This window comes from Pseudorasbora parva, chromosome 12 (assembly GCF_024679245.1).
Source record: "Pseudorasbora parva isolate DD20220531a chromosome 12, ASM2467924v1, whole genome shotgun sequence".
NCBI classification, from domain to species: Eukaryota; Metazoa; Chordata; class Actinopteri; order Cypriniformes; family Gobionidae; genus Pseudorasbora; species Pseudorasbora parva.
In genome coordinates, this window is record NC_090183.1 from 39,840,978 (window position 1) to 39,865,590 (window position 24,613).

A 24,613-nucleotide genomic window follows, 5' to 3' on the forward strand; every position below is an offset into this window, starting at 1 on the left:
GCGACTGTAGCCATATTGCGCCAAAATGCCCAGAGGAGACAGAGAATCCAATCAGTATATGGGGACGATTAGTAGGCCATGATGATGAACAGAGGCCAATTGGCAAGTTTTTGGTCAAGATGCTGGGTCAAACCCTTACCCTTACACAAAGGACATTTTTAATAACCACATAGAGTCAGGACCTTGGTTTAAGGACAGTGCTTTTTTATAATAAACCCCCCTATTCAGAAAAAAGGTTTGAGGTTGTCCTAGACTAAAATGCATGTTTGAGCTTTTCTAACTTAAAGTAACTTGCACTGACATTTAAAAAAAAAAAGAAATTATCTTAATCTCAAGATAAATACCAGTAATGTTTTTTTCTAGCGTAAGTTTATAAAAGCAACTTAAATACTGTAGTTTAACTAATGCCTAAAACTGGCTTAGTCTAAGCCCTGTCTGTGAAACTGGGCCATAGTGTCCACATCCCTAGCCTGACAAGCCAGACCCACATCAAGATGTTTGGTCTGGAAACTCACCATAGACAGGGCTCAATCCGAGGGGCGGGATAAACGGTTGTCTTTCAAACTCCCTCTGCACGCGATAGGATAGCGCTACACCAAACAGAGCAACGAAGGTGAAGCAGAGCTCGCTGACTGATTAAACATTCACCGTATCCGGTCGGCTAAACTATGAACACATCTTCCCTTTTTAAGAATGACTTCAGTGCCGCTCTTTGTTCTTTTCTCAGAGAAAAGCTTAACTCCAAGTCTGCCAGTTTCTGTTTACTAGAAGCACACAAACGGAACTCGGCCGTCGTCATTATGGCCCTTCCCGCCGACTCTATACATGATGTGATTGGCCCGTCCAGATTTGGAGGAACACAGCTCAGAAGGGTATTGAGAGTTCCTAGACGACACTTGCGGGCAAATTAAATTTGCTGCCGCTAGGGTGCGTCTAGATTTCTCGGCTACCACATCCCTATACTGGGGCGTAAGGGAGACCCACACAGACCACAGGGTGAGCGCTCCCTGCTGGCCTCACTAACACCTCTTCCACTTTTTTTACCTAGAGGTCTCCCATCAAGATACTGACCTTGTTAGCTTCAGTGGGAAACCAGCCTTGGGCTACAGGGTGATAACTGCCAGCTTCTTGATTTATATTGTTACATTAAATTATTGTAATTTATAACATTAATGATACAATACATTTATGTTCTGTTTACCCTACAGTTATTGATGAGCTCCCAGGTCTTATCCATGCTAGGCTGCATGGATGGGTTCTTGCTTAGAACAGAACCATACCACAAATCCAAATCATATGCTAATTGTCAATAATCTTGACTATAGTGACGACAGTGGTCCTCCTGAACTAAACCAAGCATAACTGCTAGACTGGGAAGAGAGGTGCTGCAATAATGTGAAATATATGACAAGTTCATTTTTTTTTGTTGATAAATCATACATGAAAACCTATTGAAGTAAAGTGAAAAACCAAACCATAAATCAAGACATGAATAAGGGCAAATTAGGTCTCATTTAAAATATACTGTGTAAGTGGCACTTTCCATGAACTAGGTAAACTTTGGTGTCCCATTACTTTAATTAGAGCAGAAAGGCACAGCATTTAATGTTAAATGTAATGTTTAGCTGTGTCTTACATTTTGTTTTACAAATCTGTTACTGCATGGTTTTCCTTCTATCACATAAAAAATCCATAAAATTGAGTCTCCTAAGAAATAAAAACTGCAGCATAGCAAATAAAATAATATCATTCCCTTTTCTCAAATATCATATTGACTACATTTGTCAAGCAGAGCCATTGAAGTCTGTAGTTATAGTAAGGGAAACAAATATCATATTTGTAACATTTTTGACATTTAAAAAAAAATATATTAAAAAAGTATGACAAAAAAAATTCTTGAATTTATGAGAAATATGTTTAGCAATAACAGTGAATAATAACTTTGTGCTTAATATGAATTATACAGTCAAGGTTAATGTTAAAATTCATATTTATTTTTTTCACAAAATACTCTAGTTAGTACTACTAGTTAAACTGTATTCATATTCATAAAAAACACTGGCAAGTGTTGCAAATTGCAAACCTCACAGAAAATACAAAAGCTTAAATAATATATTGTTTGACCTTGGTTGAACACTTAAGAACCTTGTCACTGACCCTTTGTTGAAAAAGGTTAACAATTCCTTAAAATGCCTTAATTTTTGACATTAAGCAACAGTCTCATTGCTAAAAACATTCTACTTTTTGTATTTTGTATACTCAAGGTTTAGAAATAAGAAATGGTCCAAAAGACGAGATTCCCAGGAACTGCCAGTTTCCTTGTGAAGTTCAGCATGTTGTCCAGCTGGTGAACATGAAGACACTGGGACAGACTGATTTAAAGGGAGGACCTGCAAATTTAGATACTGGTCAGTTCCACATGTAAATACTTCATTGTTCAATGTATTTCCCGTCTTTGATTAATATATATGCATTTGAGTGTTTAACTCGACTAAAGTTCTGTGCCTTTCTCCTGCTCTTTGCTAAACAGAAGGTCAGTCCCCTTTGCAGAACTCTCCTGCTATTTGCTGTCTGTTAGTTTGCTGACAAGAGACACCTCTTGCCAACAGAGCTCTAATCATCTCTCTTTAGTCACATACCTGTCCACTCTGCCAGCCCAGTGAGACCTTCATAGCTGTTCTTACAGTTTTTATTTATCCAGACATCTGTTAGCCTCACATCACAGTGCCAGACTGCTGTCATCTCACCCTTAGATTCTAGAAAAAAACTAAAATAATGCCCTAGCAAGATATGAATATAATAAGAGGTCAATCATTGACAAGAGGTGTTGGACTATAATGAGTTCATATGAGATGTTTCTACATGTACAGATATTGCACAAAAGACTGCAGTCTCTCGTTCTACATTAATCATTTTCCCCCTGTTTCATCACCTAGCAACAACGTATCAAAACACTGTGGGCCGTGTGTATGAAACCATGTAGTTGTAGCTTACAGCTTTGGATCCCGAGCTGGCTGTTATGCTGAAATGACAAATGGCAGTATTTTGTGTTTTGTTGCCAGGTTGCCATGACCTTAACACTGCTATTTCTTGCAGCCTTGTGCTAAATAACAATTGAAAATATGCCAATTCCAAACCAACAGATGGCAAGGGCCTGACAATTACAAGGATGAAAGCAGTCATATTGTCATAAAAAATGTTGTGATATTGTTAGTCTAAATACAAACAATATTACATTAACTACATTGTTACTTTGCTTGAATGGCAGATATTCAGGGGTTAATTTCGACTTAAACAATTCATCTTTGAATAGAAAGTTTGTTTAATTTATCAAAATTTCTGCAAGAACTTTTTATGGTTGATTTATAGCACACATACAGAGTTCTACCATTTTAATCATTCTATGTTCTATCGGGTTGAGGTCAGGACTCTGTGCAGGCCAGTCAAGTTCCTCCACACCAAACTTGCTCATCAATGTTTTTTAGGGCCTTGCTTTGTGAAATGGTACGCAGTCATTTTGGAACAAGTTTGGAACATCCCCAAACTGTTCCTAAAGTTGGGAGTAGGGCTGGGCGATATGGCCACAAAAAAAAAAATCCCTGATTTTTTGCCAAACAATTCGATTTACGATTTTAATCGTTTTTTTCTTTTCTTTTTTTTTCTTTTCTTTTTTCCCCCTCCTACTTCAAATCAATCTGCATGACAAAGAAATTGTTCAAAACAAGTTTTAACTTTATTTTGTTTAGGTAAAATATTTGCAGCTTGGTAGAGTGCCTACCTGGGGTAGGGTGCCAAACTTTCAGCATGTGAATAACACAGTATAAATGGGCACCATATATTTTGCAATATATACAGTATACATATCAAAGGTTTATTAATTGATATGCAGATCAAATTAACTTTTATTTACAACAGTAATGTGCAAAAAAGTATAGGGAAAATTTAAATGTTATGCTATTTAATAATGCTAATGATATTGTTAAATATAGATTACCATTGTTCTTCAATATTCTCACACTGAACTAACCGACAGCTTCAGTTATTATTAAATGAGCTCTTTACTTGCTTTCTGTGTAATTTAGTTTTTCATGAGACTTGGTGACTTCGTACTTTTCTCCATATATTAGGGAGTGGAAATGGCTCTTCTGCTGGCTATAGTGGTGGGCACTGCATATCTTTTTTAAATAAAAAATGCTTGTTTGCCACAAAATGGATTAAACATTTAAAAAAAATAAACTAAAAGACCCCTTTAAACTTTTAGTTTTACAAACCATCACATAAAAAATATCATATTTTGGATATTTAGAGCTTTGAAGTGCTGGATATAAGTGCAGTACGTGTACAAATAAGTGTACAAAACCATTGGAAAGTGCTTGAATTTCAATTTTAAAAGGTTGTACGAATCCTGAGATAAATAATGACAACAACATTAAATCCATGTGGTTTTACTACAGTAAATTATGGTGAATGTTGGTGATTTGTGACTGAAACCCCTGACCTTCGCTCATGTTGTCTCCATGTCAGCTCTGTTTGATCTGATATCTGTGGTTCATAACAGAATTCTGCGCCGAACGCTTCCACTAGATAACAGTAGCGATGTTATTAATTCTGTGGTGAATTTAAACGCTCTTTTACTGGATCTCCAGGGCTGTGTATCGTGTCTGTCAAGAGATCGGCCCGTGTATGAGCTCGCACTGCATTCGTTGTCCGCGCAGCTCAAATGAGCGCAGTTCCGTTCAGACTTCAAACACACTTTGCAGCGGGGTATTGCAAATTGTTCTGTGAAATACTGAACCAATGACACTGTATGTTGTTAGACGCTATCCTTGTTGTTGTTTGTGTATCTCTGTGGCACTGGCAAACGCGCGGGGGAGGGCTGAGCCATTACGGGAGCCCAGAGGGAGCGTCGGCGGATTTTTAAAGAAAAAAACGATTTTCATTCACAAAAATTAATTAATCGAAATTAATCGATAAAATTGATGTATCGCCCAGCCCTAGTTGGGAGCATAAAATTGTCCAAAATGTCTTGGAAGCATTAAGATTTCCTTTCACTGGAACTAAGGGTCTAAACCCAACCTCTGAAAAATGGCCCCACACCATAATCCACCCTACACCAAACTTTAAACATGGCACAATGCATTGAGGCAAGTACCGTTCAACTGCCAAATCCAGAGTCGTTTATCAGATTGCCAGACAGTCTCTGCTCTAGAGTCCAGTGGTGGAGTGCTTTACACCACTGCATCCCACTCTTTGCATTGCACTTGGTGATATAAAGCTTGGATGCAGCTGCTCGGCCACGGAAACACATTTCATGAAGATCACTCTCTATGCACTGTTCTTGAACTAATCTGAAGGCCACACAAAGTTTGGAGGTCTGTAGCTTTTGCCTCTGCAGAAAGTTGGTGACTTTCAGAAAGACACTGTGTGCCTCATCATGCGCTGACCCCGCTCTGTGATTTTACGTTGTCTACTACTTCATGGCAATTGTTTCCAATTGCTTCCACTTTATTAAATTACCACTAAAAGTTGACTGTGGAATATTTATTAGTGAGGAAATTTCACAAATGGACTTATTGCACTTTAGGCAACCTATCTCGGTACCACACTTGAATTCACTGAGCTCCTGAGAGCGACCCGTTCTTTCAGAAATGTTAGTAGAAGCGTCTGCATGCCTAAGTGCTTGATTTTATACATCTGTGGACATGATTGGAACACCTGAATTCAATGATTTAGAGGCAAAAATGTATTTTGGTAATATAGTGTGTGTGTGTATGTATATATATATATTTTTTTTTTTTTTTTCTTTTAAAATTAGTATATATATATATATATATATATATATATATATATATATATATATATATATATATATATATATATATATATATATATATATATATATATATATATATATATATATATGTATAAAACTAGCAATCAGTTGACAAAAGACATTCAGTAGATTGCTTACTACAGGTCTTTCTGCAAACTTTTGATCATGTTGATAATTTACAGGCCTTAGAAATCTGCTTAGGCACTAGGGTTATGTATAGCAGCTAGGATTTGGTAAGCATTTCTGCATGTCTGTTTACTAGAAGAGACAGGTAGCATCAAGACATCCTTCACAAGGGGTCCTGCACCCCAGGACTCCTCCCATATTGCTTTTGGGTCAAAAGTTATCGGTCCGCCTCCGCTCACTGCCAGGAAGAGCAGCACATCTGCAAACAGGAAAGAAGAAAGATCCAAGTCGGAATTGAGCCTCAACATACCATCAGGCAAATACATATTGATTTATTTTCTTGAAACATAACATCTAGTATCTAATGAGGTTAATGAAAAATTTTGTTCAAAGATTCGATTTTAGTACTGATACATGAGCTGATGTAGTCTGGGGAAAGCAATCTTTTTGTACTGTATTATGTTTTCAAATATAGGCAGAGCTGAAAATGTGCAGCCACGACCTCCACTTGAAAGGCCATCCACTGATAGAATGGGATCTAGGAGACCACAGAGAATCCACAATGCAAGGAGAGAAAAATCAAACACAGGTGACTTTATTAAAGTATATTACAGTATATACAACCATTTTTTAAACATGTTTAAAAGAAGTCTCTTATGCTCACCAAGGCTGCATTTATTTACACAAAAATACAGTAAAAACTGTAATTTTGTAAAATAATATTAAACTATAAAGTTTAATCATCATTACAGTCTTCAGTGTCACATTAGCCTTCAGAAATCATTGTAATATGCTGATTTAATTTCAAGATTATTATCAAGCTTGAAAACCATTGTAGATTTTTTTCAGGATTATTTGATGAATGTTCAAAAGTTTAAAAGAACAGCATTTATTTGAAATAGAAATCGGTTGTTTTACATTATAAATCTTGTTACTGCCACATTTTATCAAATTAATGTGTCCTTGCTGAATAAAAGTATTAATTTCTTATATACATACATATTGGGCTGTCAAGCGAATAACATTTTTAATCAAATTAATTACACAGTGTGGCGATTAATTAATCACACATCAAATTTGGCTGAGAAATTAACCCTAAAATAAAATTTAAAGTAATTATTGTATTAAATTTCTAAAAACACAAAATAGACACGTGACAAAAAGTAGATTTAGAAAAAAAAAGGTCTTTGTGTAAAGGATGATTAATTTTTTTAATGGAATAATGGATGCCAGCCAAACTCTTCAAAATTAAATAAAAAATTTTTACAACACCGGCAAAGATCGTTTACACTCATCTTTTTCTTTTAACGTTACTTATTCCAGCGTACATGCAGCCAGGGTTGCCAAGTTTTTATAACAAAACCCACCTACTACTAGCCCAAAAAAATAGCTTCTCGGGGGGTAAAATGTGTTATTTTGGCAAGTTTGCCTGTTAAAATTTGCATTCCTGGTTCTATTTATATCACATAATGGAGGTCGCTTTAACCCGCGGACATTGAAAACAACCCTCCGGAAAACCGCAGATTTGGCAACACAGTGCAGTTGAGTTCTGTTGACATTTGACAACTAACGTTATGCGTCGCTCCATTGCTCTGATTGGTTCTAGCTCTATCCAATTGAGGTCTTTCCTGAAACACGCCCCGTAATTACAGCCCAATGGAGCAGTATCAGACAGTATGACCAAGTCAGGCTAATGGAATGATACTCTAAATAAGAAAGTAAAACTGCCAGTAGGTGGTGGTAAATGTCTAAATAAGTAAGTCATTGATTGATTCATTCATTTGATTTGTTCAAATGGCTGATTCATTCAGGAATTAAGTAAATGTCTAAATTAGTAAGTAAATTAGTCATTCATTCGATTTGTTTAAAACACAAATTCATTCAGAAACACAGTTGTGTTGCTTGTTCTACTATGGCTATTGTATGGTCTAAAATATAACAGCAACTTATATTATACTTATATATGATATAATTAATTGAACTGTTGTATAAAACCAGTATCACATTGACTCTTGATATTTGGGACAAAAATAGCACTTGCGCTCATTGCGCTCATTGCGCTCATATTGCGCTCATTACTTGTGTGATAGGCTTTTGCTTAACTAAATTATTTAAAAATAAAAATAAAAATAACATACAGCACTTTTGCTATTCTAACTATATATATATATATGTGTGTGTGTGTGTGTGTGTGTGTGTGTGTGTGTGTGTGTGTGTGTGTGTGTGTGTGTGTGTGTGTGTGTGTGTGTGTGTGTGTGTGTGTGTGTGTGCGTGTTAGATCACTCAGCTTAAAGGGGTACTTCAGCGCTGGGAAGATGAATCTGTATTTAAACTGGGTCATCAATGTAGTAGAAATGTGAAATTGTTTTTGAATTTGGTGCCTCTAGACTGAGAAAAGACAGAAAATGTATTTTTGTCTCATGGGGATGAAAGACTACAATTCCCAGAATGCTTCGCTGCCCTGTGAGGCCACTCCCAAAGCCACCAACTTCATTACTGTGACTGAGTTAGAGAAGACATTACAATTAAAAACTGAACGTGTCTGTTCAATATAATGAGTGAGTCACCGCGCGAGTATCACAGCACTGAGCACTAACTGCAGGAGTGAGATAAATGAGTTGAATGAGCTCTCATGATGAGAGCTGAGGTAATCGCGACTACACTCGCGGCATACATTCACAACGCAAGTTCAGTCTGGCGCGTTTCAGTTCATGCCTTTGCAAGCTTGACTTTCATAGAAATTAATTTGAGAAGTTAAAAGACTTCCATTGCTCACCATAGCTCCGTTTAAATGAGTGCCTGTAGCTGAGCTCTCCCTGCTAGGAGTGTAATCTCCCATCCCCCATGCGCAGATTCAAAACATGCGGAAATGGCTCCCTCTGCTGGCTGTAGTCTTTAGCCTTATTCCAAACATTCCTCCTATGATGCAAAAATCGTCAGTTTGCATCATAGGAGGAATTTTTCCAGAAATAAAATGCTTAAATCTCTCGTCTCAGGGGGATATGAGGGGGGAAAGCACAATCATTTGAATATACTTCAGGGTTTCTACTGATACAAAGCCATATACTAATCGCTGAAGTAACCCTTTAAGTATGTTATTATTTTCATTCAAATAAATTTTTGGGACTTTTTATTGTTTCAGTATAATATTTTTACATTTGGCAATCAAAATCAAGACTTGTTTTTTTAATTTATTTTTTAGAAATGTTAATCAGACAGATGATTTTCCCCCTAGAGATTCATGCCAAGAGTTCTCTTGAAATTAATTCCTTGTTGACTTTTGAAGTCTGCTGCTACTACAAAGTCATTGGATTTTATTTTAGTCTCATATGTACTCCCTAAGATAAAGAAGGTGGCAAAATTAGCCTGAACCCAGAGGGACCTGAGCTTCAAGGAAAAATTGCATTATCCTCACTTCAGACTCTGGGCTCTGATTTAACAGTAGAAGATGAATTCACCGATCCAATTCTACAAGGTGAGTAATTATGTTCCTTACATGTTATAGTAGGGATACTTAAACTGAAGTAAATCATAACATAAATGATACCTTCATTGTGTGGCTTATTTAGGAGAGGGGCTCTGCTTTTTAATTTATGACCAGACATATGATTTTAACCTGATAAAATGAGTGAAAGAAAATTCCATAGACTAGGAACCTGCAAACATCCAGAAGTCAATCAACCACCCAGAAAACCATTGAAATTAACTAGCAACACCCTGACAACCATCCAGAACACCCTAAATACCATATTGTGATGCCGACAACCATGCACGACAGCCTTATGCACAGGAAGGCATCATTCACATTTTCTAGGCTTTGAAACCACCCTCTCTTCCAAGTGTCTCCAAAGCCATGCCTCCTCCAAAACACACGAGAACAGTCCTATTATTAATTGCTATAAGGCTGTGAAAAGAGTTTCAACCAGTATAGCAAAAAGTAAAAAACAAAAACAAAACATTGCCTACCCTAGCTTTAATGCACATGTACAAATGTATTTTTACAATAATACAATTCCAATTATCATAATGATGGATTAATAAATAAAACATGTATGCAACTACAAAATGTTTCTAAATCTAGATTTGTACATCCATCCTAATCTATCACAACAGAGTTCATCTCTACTTGTCTTGGAGTACCAAAGGCCTAGCAAACTAAACATACCAAATGAGCGACTCTGGATGCCAACACTGAGAACACGAGCAGTTGTTCCACGTTAACAATCCTATCCTGCGGAGTAGGTCTAACTCGAACTTCCCTTTAGCAGAGGAAAGAGAGTTCATTAGTGGTAATGGGACATTAAGTACACTGTGTAGGTCAGAAAGAAGTCTCTGGGGTTCAGGCAAGCTTGCACCGTGGGCAATTAGAAAAGGTGATTACAATATAAGCCTGTTCAAAAACGTGCCAGGAATCGAAATATGCAAAACCCCTTGGAATGGCAAGAGCGAAGGCAACTCTTGAGAGGTGCTCTGTGAGCGCACATGCTTTAATTAGATGAAATGATACTCTGTGAAGAGCTTAATAGAGCCTTTACATCACTTTATCTGACATGGCCATTATGTTGCCGTTTTCGTATTTCATCTTAATATGTAATGAGTTGTTTAGCTGACAACGTCTTTATGATCCATGCATGGGAGCAAAACAAACAGAACAAAACACAGGCCATTCAAAACCAGCCATTGGAGAGGAAATGACAAGTGAGATATCTGTGTCTCAGATGTTTCTCTTTTGACATCAATGAAAATAAATGGAGACAAAAATAGAGATGGCTGACGTATCCAGCTTTAGCTGAGAAAAAGACCTTAGAGATAAGTCATAAGTCTCTGCTAGACCTAAAAGTGTCTTAATAGTGTCTAAAACTGTGCTCAGATGTCAAATTATTCCAAAACCATATTTGAAAAACATTTTTTAAGTAAAATTATTAATATTCATTTTATTCCTCTATGTCACCAATTGTCTATTTTTCTGACAGTATATTGCATAAGGGCTCTTTAAATAAATAAGATGTTACTTAAATGGTTAATGTTAAAATTATGACCAATCAGATCAAAGAAGTTGGGGCTTAATATTTTTTAATGAATTTCAATGTGGCCCGAGTGCATGCGTGATAAGATATAAGTAGAGTAGTTTGAATCACTGTGTGTTACTGTGGGTCATTAACACACAGTGATGCAAACTACTCAACTTTTATAATGTAATTGCGCTATTTTGAATTGAAAATATGCCGTCATTTAAATTGTCATTCTTAATTGAAAGTGATGAAACAAGAAAGGTTTTGTTTGTTTTTTTGTTTTTACATTTTTGACAAATTAGACATACTAACAAAAGTGAATGTGTGGATACACCAATCAGGCATAACATTTTGACCACCTTCCTAATATTGTGTTGACCCCCCTTTCGTTGCCAGAGCAGCCCTGACCTGTGGAGGCATGGATTCCTCTTGACCCCTGAAGGTATGCTGTGGTATCTGGCACCAAGATGTTAGCAACAGATCATTTAAGTCCTGTAAGTTGCGAGGTGTGGCCTCCGTGAATCGGAATATGTTTGTTCAGCACATCCCACAAACGCTAGATTAGATTTTGATATCAGGAATTTGAAGTCCAATTCAACACCTCAAACTCGTTGTTGTGCTCCTCAAACCATTCCTAAACCATTTTTGCTTTGTGTCAGGAGCATTATCCTGCTGAAAGAGGTCACAACCAGCAGGGAATACCGTCTCCATGAAAGGGTGTACATGGTCTGCAACAATGCTTAGTTAGGTTAGGTGGTATGTGTCAAAGTAACATCCACATGGATGGCAGGACCCAAGGTTTCCCAGCAGAACATTGCCCAAAGAATCACACTGCCTCCGCCAGCTTGCTTTCTTCTCATAGTGAATCCTGGTGCCATGTGTTCTCCAGTAAGCCACGTACACGCACGCAGCCATCCACATGATGTAAAAGAAAACGTGATTCATCAGACCAGGCTACCTTCTTCCAACTGGGCTCCGTGGTCCAGTTCTGATGCTCACGTGCACACTGTTGGCACTTTCTGCAGTGGACCAGGGTCAGCATGGGCACCCTGACTGGTCTGCGTTTGTGCAGCCCCATACACAACAAACTTTGGCACACTGTGTATTCTGACACCATTCTTTTACAGCCAGAATTCCCTTCTTGAGCAATTTGTGCTACAGTAGCTCCCCTGTTTGATTGGACCACGCCGGCCTTTGCTTCCCACATGCATCAACGAGCCTTGACCCTGTCGCCAGTTCACCACTGTTCCTTCCTTGAACCACTTTTGATAGATACTGATCACTGCAGACCAGGAACACCCCACAAGAGCTGCAGTTTTGGAGATTCTCTGACCCAGTTATCTAGCCATCACAATTTAGCCCTTGTCAATTTTTCCTGCTTCTAATACATCAACTTTAAGGACAAAGTGTCCTCTACACACACTAACAGGTGCTGTGATGAAGAGATAATCAGTGTTATTCACTTCCCCTATTATAATGTTATGCCTGATCAGTGTATTTAAAAATGTTATTTGCAAAGAGTTTAAATGGATTACTTCACAACTATATAGGCTATAATTAGATCTAGAACGTCTTTTACTATTCCTATTCCTTTTTTATTCCCTTAAATCCCCTTTAATCCTTTAAATATGTATTTAAATTATGTGATTATTTGTGATAATTGTGAAAGGTGATAATTATGTAATTTAATTATACTATAATTATGTAATTCCTTTAAATAAAAACACCCCATCCAAAAAATAAAACAAATGAAAACTTTGGTCTCCCCAATGTTAAAGGTCCCGTTCTTCGCGTGTTTTTGAAGCTTTGATTGTGTTTACAGTGTGCAATATAACATGAGTTCATGTTTTGCGTGTAAAAAAACACAGTATTTTTCACACAATTTACTTATCTGTACACCGCTGTTTTCTCTGTCCTAAAAACGGCCTGATGATTTCCTTGTTCTATGAAGTCCCTCCTTCAGAAACACGTAACGAGTTCTGATTGGGCCAGCGCTTCCCGTGTTGTGATTGGACAGCAGCTTAGCGCACTTTGCCCGGAAAGGTCCCGCCTCTTACCATAACGGGGAGATGCAAGTGCTGAATGCGCGCTCTTCTCCACGTGGGGGAGCAACAAGACCACGCCCCCTATTTTGCGTGTTCTTGTGGGCGGAGGGTTAGTCAACAAACGGTTCTAGTGACGTCATTACATCCCTGCACTTCCTGCTGTAGTCCAAACCGGCTGTTCGCTGTAGGCTTAGAAAAGGAACTTCTGTTAAATAAATATCTCGCTTGGCATTGAAATTTGAGCTTTATAATTTTACAGGTATTATTTATGCTCTAACAGCAACCTTTCACACTTACTAAAGTTTGAAAGATGGAATCGCGAAGATCGGGACCTTTAAGACATGGTTGTGGCCTTGCACCAAAGTTATTCAATATTAGCAAGAACAGTTTCCGAATTCCCTGAAATCTCTCAATTGTAAAAAAAATAAAGGGGAGCGAGATCTGGTTGAGTTAGCCATTTGTGTGTTCGCTTATTGTAAGGGGCGTGACATTTCCGGAACACTACAAGTTGTTGACCAATCACAACACAGTGCTTTTCAGAAGGAGGGGCTTTATAGAGACCAGAACTAAACAGAGAGTTAAGCTTGGAACATACTCTGCAAGAACAAAGAAATTTGTTTGTTTTCTCGAGGTGGCAAGAACAAGAACAAAGTTTGTTCTGGCAGTACATTCCATACTTCACGAGAAAAGCAGGTGCCAATCATCTGCGTGTCTCTGCATTATCCACGCCCACTTTAAATGTATGACCAATCACACAATAGTTCTCAGACACCCGCAAGAAAAATGTTCTGCTCAGGCGATGTGTCGAGAACAAGCTGCGAGAACTCCAAACCAGGGCTGCGAGAACAAAATGACGTCATTCTGTTCTCGCAGCCCTGGGAGCGAGAACCTTTTTTCTCTGTTCTTGCGGAGTATGTTGAAGCCTTTATTGTCAGATTAAGATGAAAGTTGCTGCAACAATGTAAATTATGTGAAAAATTATGTTTTTTTGATAAATTACGCATGAAAACCTATTTTAGGTTCAAAAACGAAAATGAAATCAAGACTTTACAATAAGCATAATAGGTCCCCTTTAAATTATGAGCTACAAAAGAGCAACCACTAAACAATATAAACTGTTTTCTGTGATATCAGGACATTGCATTCATCCAATAGTCCACAAAACATTATGAGAAATGCAGTGTCATCAGTATGACCTGTGCATTTGCGGTGGACGATGATAGTCATCAGCCAGAGTAACTTAAAGCACAAAAGTAATTTGTTCGGCTTTCCGATGCCCTTTCTTTGTCCCTGACTCTATATGAGAAAGTACAGCTCAGGTTCATAGTTCACACAACTTCACAGTGGTTTAGACAGACTTTTTGCTGCTGTGCGTTTTGCTGAAGTAGATCAAAGCTCTGTACACGCACACGGCAAATTCATCACTTGGTCTCTGTGGTGTCTTTTGCTCCCTGCTCTCTGGGTGTCTTCTCTTTAGTATGAGGGCATGCAGACCCCACAGGCACACATCGCCCGTCTGAATTATGATCTTACTGTACCACTGCTCCCTATCTACTAATGATGCTGTTTTTGTGTCAGTGGGAAAGCCAGAAAGCACACCCCCCCCCCCCCCCCCCAACACACACACACACTCCCATATTTCAGAAACCACACACATACATACACACATACACACTGGCAAGTTAATGCTATTTTCCTTTATTCTCTTAGGACCGCACATGTAAATTCCTGCCATCCACATCTTTAAAATATTGTTTTAATGCATCTCCCCCATTTATGTATATTTTAAGGCATAATTAAAGCTTAATGCTGCAGTTATCAAATCCAGCACAAATGAAAGAGCTTGGACGTATCCTATAAATTCTTACTTGCACACAGTTGGCAAGCGTAGTAGAATTCATCTCAATCTTCAAGGTTTCTGGTTCTGCACTTATTTGCATACGCTCATTAAAATGAACGCAGGCGAGGAACATGAGTGCCGGTATAAAAAAGAAAGACGAAACATTATGTTTAGTAATTAGATCTCTATTATTGATCTTTATAGAGACAGTAAGTCAATGGAAAAAAAAGAGGAACTGGTAGTAATTGTTTTCTCAATGTTATCATCATCAGGCCATTTTTTCAAATGTCCCTTTTTTACAGAAAAAGGGCACTTAAATCAAATTTCTCTCCTCAAATAATTTTCTCTTTCCTCTCTACTGTTATTGCCAAATATCTCAAATTATATATGCACACTCCTTTTCAAAAGTTTTTTAAAGAGTTATGCTTGTGTGATGACAAAGCTGAATTGTCAGCATCATTACAGCCCTAAATGTCACATAATCCTTCAGAAATCATTCTAATAAGCTCAAGAAACATTTCTTATTATCAATGTTGAAAACGGTTGTGTTAAGTGAATTTCTCTGACGTCACGGTTTTAAGCTTGGATGTCCTGTATAGAGCATTTTCTTTATATATCATTTGTTTTGAGGTTTAACCAAGACAACAACTTCTCCTTCTCCTTTAAACAACTATTTAAAAATGACAGAATTATCAAATTTAGCAGTCTTATGGAAATATGACAATATAAGTTTCAAATTTTGTTATTAATTAACTGATCAGGAAAATGTTATGGGGTTTCAATTAAAATATGACTTTCTGTTACAAAACAGGGCATTGATTTCATACATGTCCACTGTAGAGGACACTGGGACTTAAATCATGTTTACAAGGCATTTTGGGAGATGCAAAATGTTGGGAGACATACCAAGTGAATAAGGAAATAAATTACATATCAGTGTTCTTATAAAACATTAGATATTGAAAATGTTACCAACTACTACTCCCATTATTACATATCTTTTTTTCATTACATGAGCTTCAAGAACACATTAAATATGCAAATTAGATACAGTGTATGGATATATTGAATGGGGAAATTAATTTATGGTCATTTTACCCACAGATTGCATGAAGTAAAATCGTATATCAAATCATTCCATTATATCTTTCATAACATAATTGAGAATTATCTTTAAACAAAGTTTGGTTAAAAAAAATCCTAAAACCTTAAAATTGATTGGTTAATGAAAATAAAATCCCGTTGTTTTTGCCTACATTTTTACATTTTTCAATTGTTTCTTACACTCAAAACAATGTAATTATATGAGAAAATACTGAATTCAAGAGACGGTTTTTCTGGGTCTTAGGAGGTTAATTTCAAACAACATATTTATATTGTTTTATCAACCTAACAAACGTCTTTGTGAAATTGTAGCTTGAAAGAGATTTAAAAATGTGTTTCTGTAAATGTGAATTATTTTTTTATATTGAACATTTAAACATTTGTACCCTAATGCCGAGTTCACACTGCCCTATTTTAGCCCTGATTTTGACTCGCCGACAGATTTTGCGAAATTGCAGACAAATGCCCGAAATCATAGGCAAATCGGTGCTCGTGCACTTGAGTGATAATCACGCAGTGTGAATATGCTAAATATCTGGACCTGTCGGCGATTCAAAAATCACATCGGCAATGACCGACAGCCAATGAGAAAGCAAGATACAGGGCCGCAGGAGGTTCAGGGAGGAGTTATAGAGCAGAATATCAGTATTTTAATAGACATATTTACAATTCTATCAAACAGAAACAAAGCCCAAACATTTGCACGTCCAGCCGCAGCAGCAGCACATAACAAAATGATTTATTTACCCCAAACTCTCTTTGCAGAAAACAATCCTGGCTCCCTCTGTCTCTCCAACAATTTCCTCCGCCATAATATTTTTTCTTTTTCTCCACAAATCAGCGCACAGACAATTTGGAGCGCAAACTTTGTGCAGTTTATCCTTTTTTAAAATAACAATGCGAATAACAACGTCTGACGCACGTGTGATCTCGCGTTATTTACTTGTCACATCGCACGTGTAGTTGGGAAACGTAGTTTGCGCACCGGAGAGAGAGAGAGATATCGATGATTGCTCCTCTTGTACAGTCAAGAAGTGTGAACCCCTCTGTCGCCGATCCATCGTGCAGTGTGAACACAGCAGCGACTGAATGCTACCCCAGATAGTCATGTAGTGTGAAAAGAGCAGTGAACCAACGAGTTTGTGCAGTCTGAACTAGGCTTAAAACCTGTCAATCAGCCAAATAAAGCCGGAAGGTATTTCAGAACAAATCAAAATACTAACATCTACAAAGCACGTTTAAAATTGCAACAAATTGTGATGTTACCTGTAAATCTTCCTGTCATATTTCTGCAGACTGTGCTTCTAGTGCGGGTACATCTGGGTCAGCCTTCAAGCCTCCATGTGCTGCTTCACCTCCAGAGTGTGTACTGACTACAGATGATGCTGACCTTTGTGACACAGAAACTGAGCTCTCTCTCTGCGATGAGGAATACGAAGAAGAAGTCTTCACTTTCTCCTCATGCCCTCACTCAGCCAGACGGAATCAGGCTAGCAGCACCCCTGTTGAGGATTTGACCTTTGGCCTTAAAGGTCACAAGCTGGTAACAGAAGGAGAGCGCAAAGATGCTCGTCTGGAAGATGATTTTGTCTGTAGTGAGAGTGAAGAGGTATGGATACATAGACGACTATTTAAAATGCAGAGACAGCAATACATTTATGGCTTTGAAAGTAATTGATTTTACACGACTTGGCAATTAACAGAGCGATAGATAGATAGACACCTGAAGAAATGATCGACTCTTAGTGAAGTTTTATTAACTAATTTCGGGAGGAGCACGTTCAGATAATTAAACAAAGGAGCATGTCTGATAACGTAACCTAATCAAGCCAGGTGGAGCATGTCCAGACAAATAAACCTAATCAAACACGAGTGGAGCATACTTAACAAATCAATCATCAATAACAGGTGGAGCGCATATATACAGCGGCCTTACCTTCCTTCAGTTGACAGTTTCTTAGCATCCCTCCACCACCCCATCTCCTCACTGTGATTTAATAAAACTCCTATCAGACTTCTACTTAATCCAATCTAATACAGACTAGTTTTTAGTCGGGGGGGTATATACTCTGGGTTCGGGCAAAAATCCCAGCCCAGAGCCCTCCCCTGGACAACACGCCAAATACGCATAATCTTTACTCTATTTAATTTGATGTAAGTGTGAACTCTCGAAATTGCTAGCACAACACTGGAAATTCCCCGACCCCTTAACACATGTTGCCTGCATTGTTTTCTTTCCAAGTTTCCTCTCAAGGATGTACAATCTAGTGGAATCATCTGTTAATGATGATTGTTCCCCCCAGGGTCCCTGCCACTCAGTTAAGCCCATGAAGAAAGCCATCAGTTTTCTTCAATTCAGTTCATTTCTGACGAGACGCCATTGAGCTCCAAGGTGCTCCTGGGTTCTGCGTCTAGTGAGAGGAACATCATTCATTTATTTGCAGTCTGTTTCGTCTCCTCTTGGGAAATCGGTCTCATCTTTGGCATACATATGTTCTGCTGCACTTAATTAGAGATGTTTGATTGATGCGACTGACAGATTTATTTGTTGTTTATTTCCCCTTCCGCCCCACCCTTGATACACTTCCTCCTCTCATGTCCTTTTTTGGGAATGTTTCTTTGTTTTTCATCTTCCAAAAAGCAGATGTCTGCATTTGTCTCCTTATTACTAATGGGAGACTTGTTTGAACATTCTGAACATTATGTTTATGTTATACCTCTACAACTTGATGTACCTGTGTGATATTAAATCATTTCCACTGGAAGCAGAGGTGATTATACTCGCTTAATGACTTCCATTAATGCCACAGAGTTGTCATAAGAAGATAGATGAAGCCCTAACATATTGAAATTCATCTGTAACACAGCTTAATAACCACTAAACACACCCTGAGAACATTCACTTTCTTAGATAACCCACTAGCTTAAATAAATTCGCTGCAAATATAAATAGGGCCGCACCGGATTGATGTGTGTTTACTGAATGTCAGCACTTCTCACAGCAAGAGGAGATGACACTTTTTTTAATTCAAAAAAATAAAAATGCTAAAATATAAAAACTGGTCCCTCCAGGGAATGATACGATTGAAAGAAAGAAGAGCAAAATTCTGGCTGATCTGATGGCTCGGCTGGCCGTGCCCTTTTAGTGAGGTTGTCATCATTAGTGTGAAGCTTGCTGTTTAAGACCATTAGTGTAGATCAAAGCCTCACTAGTTTAAAGACCTGATCTGTTCCAAAACAGAGCAGAGAAAGACAACTTTCCGGGCACAGTGTCGCCCTGATTAATTACAGGTAACTCTGATGTTACTCCGCCCGCGCCAGACTGTCTCGCATTGTGGCTATTAATGCGTTTCATCTGTGACAGCGTTGGCGTTCGTGGTCCTGCGATCCTTGCAAGAGATTTCATCATTCTCTTTATGACTCCATCACAAGTTTGTTGTTAAATTTGATATTTGTAGTTTTAGAGAGAAATTTGGTTTATTAATGCCTTTCCTTCCTTGTGTTAATATCCCAGGCTGAAAGAAGATAACGGAACAGAGTGGTGTTATTATTCTCTATATGTAATAACTAGTGATGCTTGCTAAGGATATTCATTTTAATTTTAAATGATGCCTCCAGTTACTTCAGTGCATAACTCCTTTGTGCAACAGATGTGAATAATACCTCAAATTGTGTATTTTGTTGAGGACAGGTGTGCTATTACATGCTCTTTACCTGGTGGATGATAAAATGGGCAGAAAATCACATCGATTTTGTTACATTGAAACCGACCAGATTATCATAAAGTCATAAAGGTGCAGTAAGCCATTTCTGCGAAATGCTATTGATATTTGAAATCACCAAAACAAACAGACCCCAATCTTGATATCTCCGCCCCAAATTCACAAACACACACAGGCACATGCCCCCCATTGAGTGGACACACCAATGTACAAGATTGACAATAGATATTCCTGCACAATCCTGTACACTTTTTCAGAGATGCCTGAATAAATGATTAATTATTCCTTTAATGCTACAGATGAATTTACCGTAGACATATGCAACCACAACATCCGAAACAATTCCCCAACTTCTTAGCACGTTGCCTGCATTGTTTTAAAAAGCTTGAGCATTTAACGGCGGCTGATGAAAAACCCCCCTTGCACGCTTAGAATAAACAGAGCGTTATCTTTTGCTAGTGTGGATGCTAATATAGTTATTGGTATGGTTATATTTATTGTTATCATTCTTGGTGTGAACGGGCCTAGTAACCACCCTATCATTAAAACACCTTAGCCACCTCCCAGCAATGAACTAGCAAACTTCTAGCATCAGCATTTGCATGTTTTTTTCTGAAAATCTAAAAAATGTCATTATTAGAAGTTCTTATAACAATAACTTATTTTTTCTTTCACAGGATGAAATGCATAACGAGTTCCTTCATAGAGGTGCAGTCCATTCCGTTACTGCTTCCCCACCACCTTCTTCAATACAAAAACACACAGTCCTGCCCGAGATCTCTTCTGAGCCAATTAAGACTCAGTCCTCCACAGTCTGGCATGTCTCTGAAGGACCAAAGAAGCATGAACCCATGCGAATAGCACCGACACGCTGCCTCTCACCGAGTACCTCCAGACAAGGGAGTAAACTGGATCGGTCTGAGGCTGGCAGAGCACTGCCTGATGGAGATACCAGGATATCTATCAACAGAGCATCTGTCCGAGAGATCTCACTGAACAATTCTGGGCTCCAAAAGGTGAGCGTGTTCACTGAAAGGATAAAAAAATTAATTCCCCGTACATTAAAAGTCAGTGGGGTCTAATAAAATAACATCTACACAAGCATAAAACTACACAAAAGATATTTAGAAAAATGTCAAGTCAGTGGGGTCTAATGTTGTTCATACTCCAACATTCTTCAGAATATCCTCTTTTGTGTTCTGCAGAAGAAAGAAATTCTTACCGGTTTGGAATGGCATTCATTGTTCTGTGAACTATTCCTTTGAGGAACTGACAAAAAGTTGCTAGCACACTTTAGGTAAGGTAGAGAAAGGGCCTCAAAATAAAGCAGCCACATGGGTTTTGTGGAGTGAACCCACACAAATCACATGGCCAGTGTTCATGTGGATGAAATGTTTTTTAACCGTAGCAAGCATGCAGGGTTAGAGGGGATCAAATCAAGCACATACTTCAGCTGAATTGGCGCACTCCAGCAGAGTGGCTTGTTTATGAGGGCCTCTGTTCTTTGTAATTTCAGAACTGGTGTGGTTCTGAGGCCTTCCCCAGAGGCTGGATATTTTAATCTGAACCCATTCAGATTGAGGGGAGTGGGTTGTGCCCTTGCATCTCTGATGCATTTGGAAATTGTATTGCAAATGGCTTGGACAGTGTTCTTTTGTTTCTTTGATTTTTAAAGCATATTTTGAGGGGTTGGAACTCCCAGAGGGATGTTTTTGCTCAGAAATCACCCTTTTTTAGCTCAGGGATTATGTTACAATAAAATAATTTTGCCTCGGAAATTTTCCTATATAGAAATAGACGCAAATGAGACAATTGTTTTTGACACACCCACGCACACACACAGACGCACACACACGCACACACACACACACGCACACACACACGTTTTGGTTTTCTGGTTAAAAAACAAATCACCAAAAATGATTATTTTCATAACATACAGTGCATCTGGAAAGTATTTCACTTCCACATTTTGTTGTTACAGCCTTATTCCAAAATGGATACAATTTCAAAACAATACCCCATAATGACAACGTGAAAGAAGTTTGTTTGAAATTTTTGCAAATGTATTAAAAATAAAAAACAGGGGAAAAAAACATATACATAAGTATTCACAGCCTTTGCCTTGACACCCCAAATTAAGCTCAGGTGCATCCTGTTTCTACTGATCAATATTGAGATGTTTCTAAAACTTGAGTCCACCTGTGGTAAATTAATTTGATTGAACGTTATTTGGAAAGGCACACACCTGTCTATATAAGGTCCCACAGTTAACAGTCAGAGCACAAACCAAGCCATGAAGTCCAAGGAATTGTCTGTAGACCTCAGAAAGGATAGTATCGAGGCACAGATCTGGGGAAGGGTACAGAAACATTTCTGCAGCATTGAGTACAGTGGCCAGCATTGAGAAGTTTGGAACCACCAGGACTCTTACCAGAGCTGGCTGCCCGGCCAAACTGAGCAATCGGGAGGGTCTTAGTCAGGGAGGTGACCAAGAACTAGATAGTCACTTTGATAGAGCTCCAGCAATTCTCTGTGGAGAGAGGAGAAACTTCCAGAAGAACAATAATCTCTCCAGCACTCCACCAATTGGGCCTTTGTGGTGGAGTGGCCGGATGGAAGCCACTTATCAGTAAAAGGTAAATGACAGCCCATCTGGATTTTGCCAAAATGCACCTGAAGAACTCTCAGACCATGTGAAACAAAATTATCTGGTTTGATGAAACAAAGATTGAACTCATTGGCATGAATGCGTCATGTCAGGAGGAAACCAGAGGCACCGCTCATCACCTGACCAATACCATCCCTACAGTGAACCATGCTGGTGGCAGCATTATGCTGTGGGGATGTTTTTCAGCGGTGGCAGGAACTGGGAGACTAGTCAGGATTAAGAGAAAGATGAATGCAGCAATGAACAGAGGAATCCTTGATGAGGAACGTTCACCCCAGTCTGAGGAGCCAAGCTTGTAGTATTATACTCAAAAAGACTTGAGGCTGTAATTGGTGCCAAATGTGCTTCTTCAAAGTATTGAGCAAAAACTGTGAATACTTATGTATATTTTTAGAAATTTGCTAAGATTTAAAACAAAAAAAATCACATTATGGGGTATTGTTTGTAGAATTGAGGAAAATTGAATTCAATCAATTTTCGAATAAGGCTGTAACATACAAAAAAAGAAAGTGGAAAGTGATGCACTGTATATCATATTATGTCAATCCAAACCAGTATGATGCACAAAAAGATATTTTGAAACACTTGCAGAATCTACTTCCCTCTGTTGCTAGATGCATGCAAAATCTACACAAAAGATAGTTTTTTTTTAAATGCCTTTTTTTCATAGAGTGAATGGCAATGTGGCATAATGTTGTTTTTGACTTCTGCTGTATGGATAAAAGCGTTCTTCAGAATATCAGAATATCAAATTAACAGATTTTTCAATCATCTTGAGAAGCAAAATCTCCATTTGCTCTCCATTTCATGTCATTGTTGCCTATGAGGAACAACTTGTAAATTAAACAGAACTCATTAGTGTTATTTCCTCTCTTAGAGGTTGAAGTTTGTTAAACACAAAATAAAACTGGTCCAAGCATTCAGCACAACTACCAGACTCTCACATCAAATCTGAAATGGTGATTAACTAAATGGTTTAAATGGAGTTTGATGTGGGAATGACTGAGGATCATTATAGGTGCCCAGTAACACTACTTTAACACCCCATTTAAACATGGCTCATATCTTTGATGCTGCTGAAGTTTCTGGAAGGTCGCTCATAGATCCAGGTAGGACTTCATATAAGTGGATTTCTAAGCAGCAGGCAGCCTTCCCTGCTGATGTCTTGGCCTTAATGGGGGTGCCAATTAGCTTCCAAGCTATGATTGATTGCTTGCTAATTAGCTATACCCAGTAACGATTTGTCTCACTGCAAAGTGGCACTGATGAAGTAATGAGATTTTTGGGCTTTACAGGTGAGTGTCGATGGGAGAGTTCAACCTTTGGGCTCCAGCAGGTGTGATCTGAGGAGAAGTCAAGATGAAGAGGATGAGGAAGATGAGCTACGAATGTTGGCAATTTTAAAGAGAGAGCAGGAGGAAGGAGGAGACGGAGACATGGGTGACCCAGGCCTTAGTGCATCACAAGTAGGATATTCATATATCACCCTAAAATCAATATTATAAAAATAATTATATATATCATGAATAGTTTATCTATTTTTCTTTTAAAATATTTAAATATACTACATTTGATAAACACACTATTGAAAAGTTTGGGGTAATTAGGATTTTAAAAAAATAAAGATATTAATGCTTTTATTCAAGGTGACAGTGAAGACATTTATAATGTAATTATTATCTTCTATTATCTTCTTTATCATCAGTGGAAAAAAAATATATTCAGTAGCACAACTTGTTTTCTTGAGCACCATATCAGCATTTTAGAATGATTTCTGAAAGCTCATGTGTGAAAGATCAAGATTTTTTTCTTCTCTCGCTGTTAGTGCTTTTGGCGGTGGACGGGTCAGCATGGGCATAAGCAACAAACTGTGATGCACTGTGTATTCTGACACCTTTTATTCAGAAACAGCATTAACTTCTTGAGCAATTTTAGCTATAGTAGCTCATCTGTTTGAGCTGACCACACGGGCCAGCCTCCGCTTCCTTGGACCACTTTTGATATATACTGACCACTGCAGACTGGAAAAACCCCACAATAGCTGCAGTTTTGGAGATGCTCTGACCCAGTCCTCTAGTCTAGCCATCACAATTTGGCTTTTGTCAAACTCACTCAAATCCTTAAGCTTGCCCATTTTTCCTGCTTCTAACACATCAACTTTGAAGACAAAGCCTCAGTCAGGGCACTGAGTCAGGTCAATGGGCTGACTCCCTGATGAGTGCCATGACTACTGAACTAGGGAGCTGAAATGGCTGCCTAT

At 38.2% G+C, this 24,613-nt stretch overlaps 1 protein-coding gene and 1 long non-coding RNA gene across 2 annotated transcripts in view; one reads left to right on the top strand and one right to left on the bottom strand.

Moving 5' to 3' along the window:
- The window catches only part of cfap20dc (CFAP20 domain containing), a 34,245-nt gene that overhangs the window by 5,816 nt on the left and 3,816 nt on the right, over positions 1-24,613 (top strand). The window contains exons 7-13 of the mRNA XM_067460261.1: positions 2,265-2,408; positions 6,096-6,275; positions 6,435-6,548; positions 9,303-9,434; positions 17,256-17,569; positions 20,360-20,698; positions 23,649-23,819. Of these exons, the coding sequence (XP_067316362.1) occupies positions 2,265-2,408; positions 6,096-6,275; positions 6,435-6,548; positions 9,303-9,434; positions 17,256-17,569; positions 20,360-20,698; positions 23,649-23,819 (1,394 nt within the window). The remainder of the gene's footprint in view (positions 1-2,264; positions 2,409-6,095; positions 6,276-6,434; positions 6,549-9,302; positions 9,435-17,255; positions 17,570-20,359; positions 20,699-23,648; positions 23,820-24,613) is intronic.
- The window catches only part of LOC137094517 (uncharacterized), a 22,973-nt gene continuing 4,446 nt past the window's right edge, over positions 6,087-24,613 (bottom strand). Inside the window, exon 3 of the long non-coding RNA XR_010908668.1 lies at positions 6,087-6,218. This is a non-coding gene — a long non-coding RNA (uncharacterized lncRNA). The remainder of the gene's footprint in view (positions 6,219-24,613) is intronic.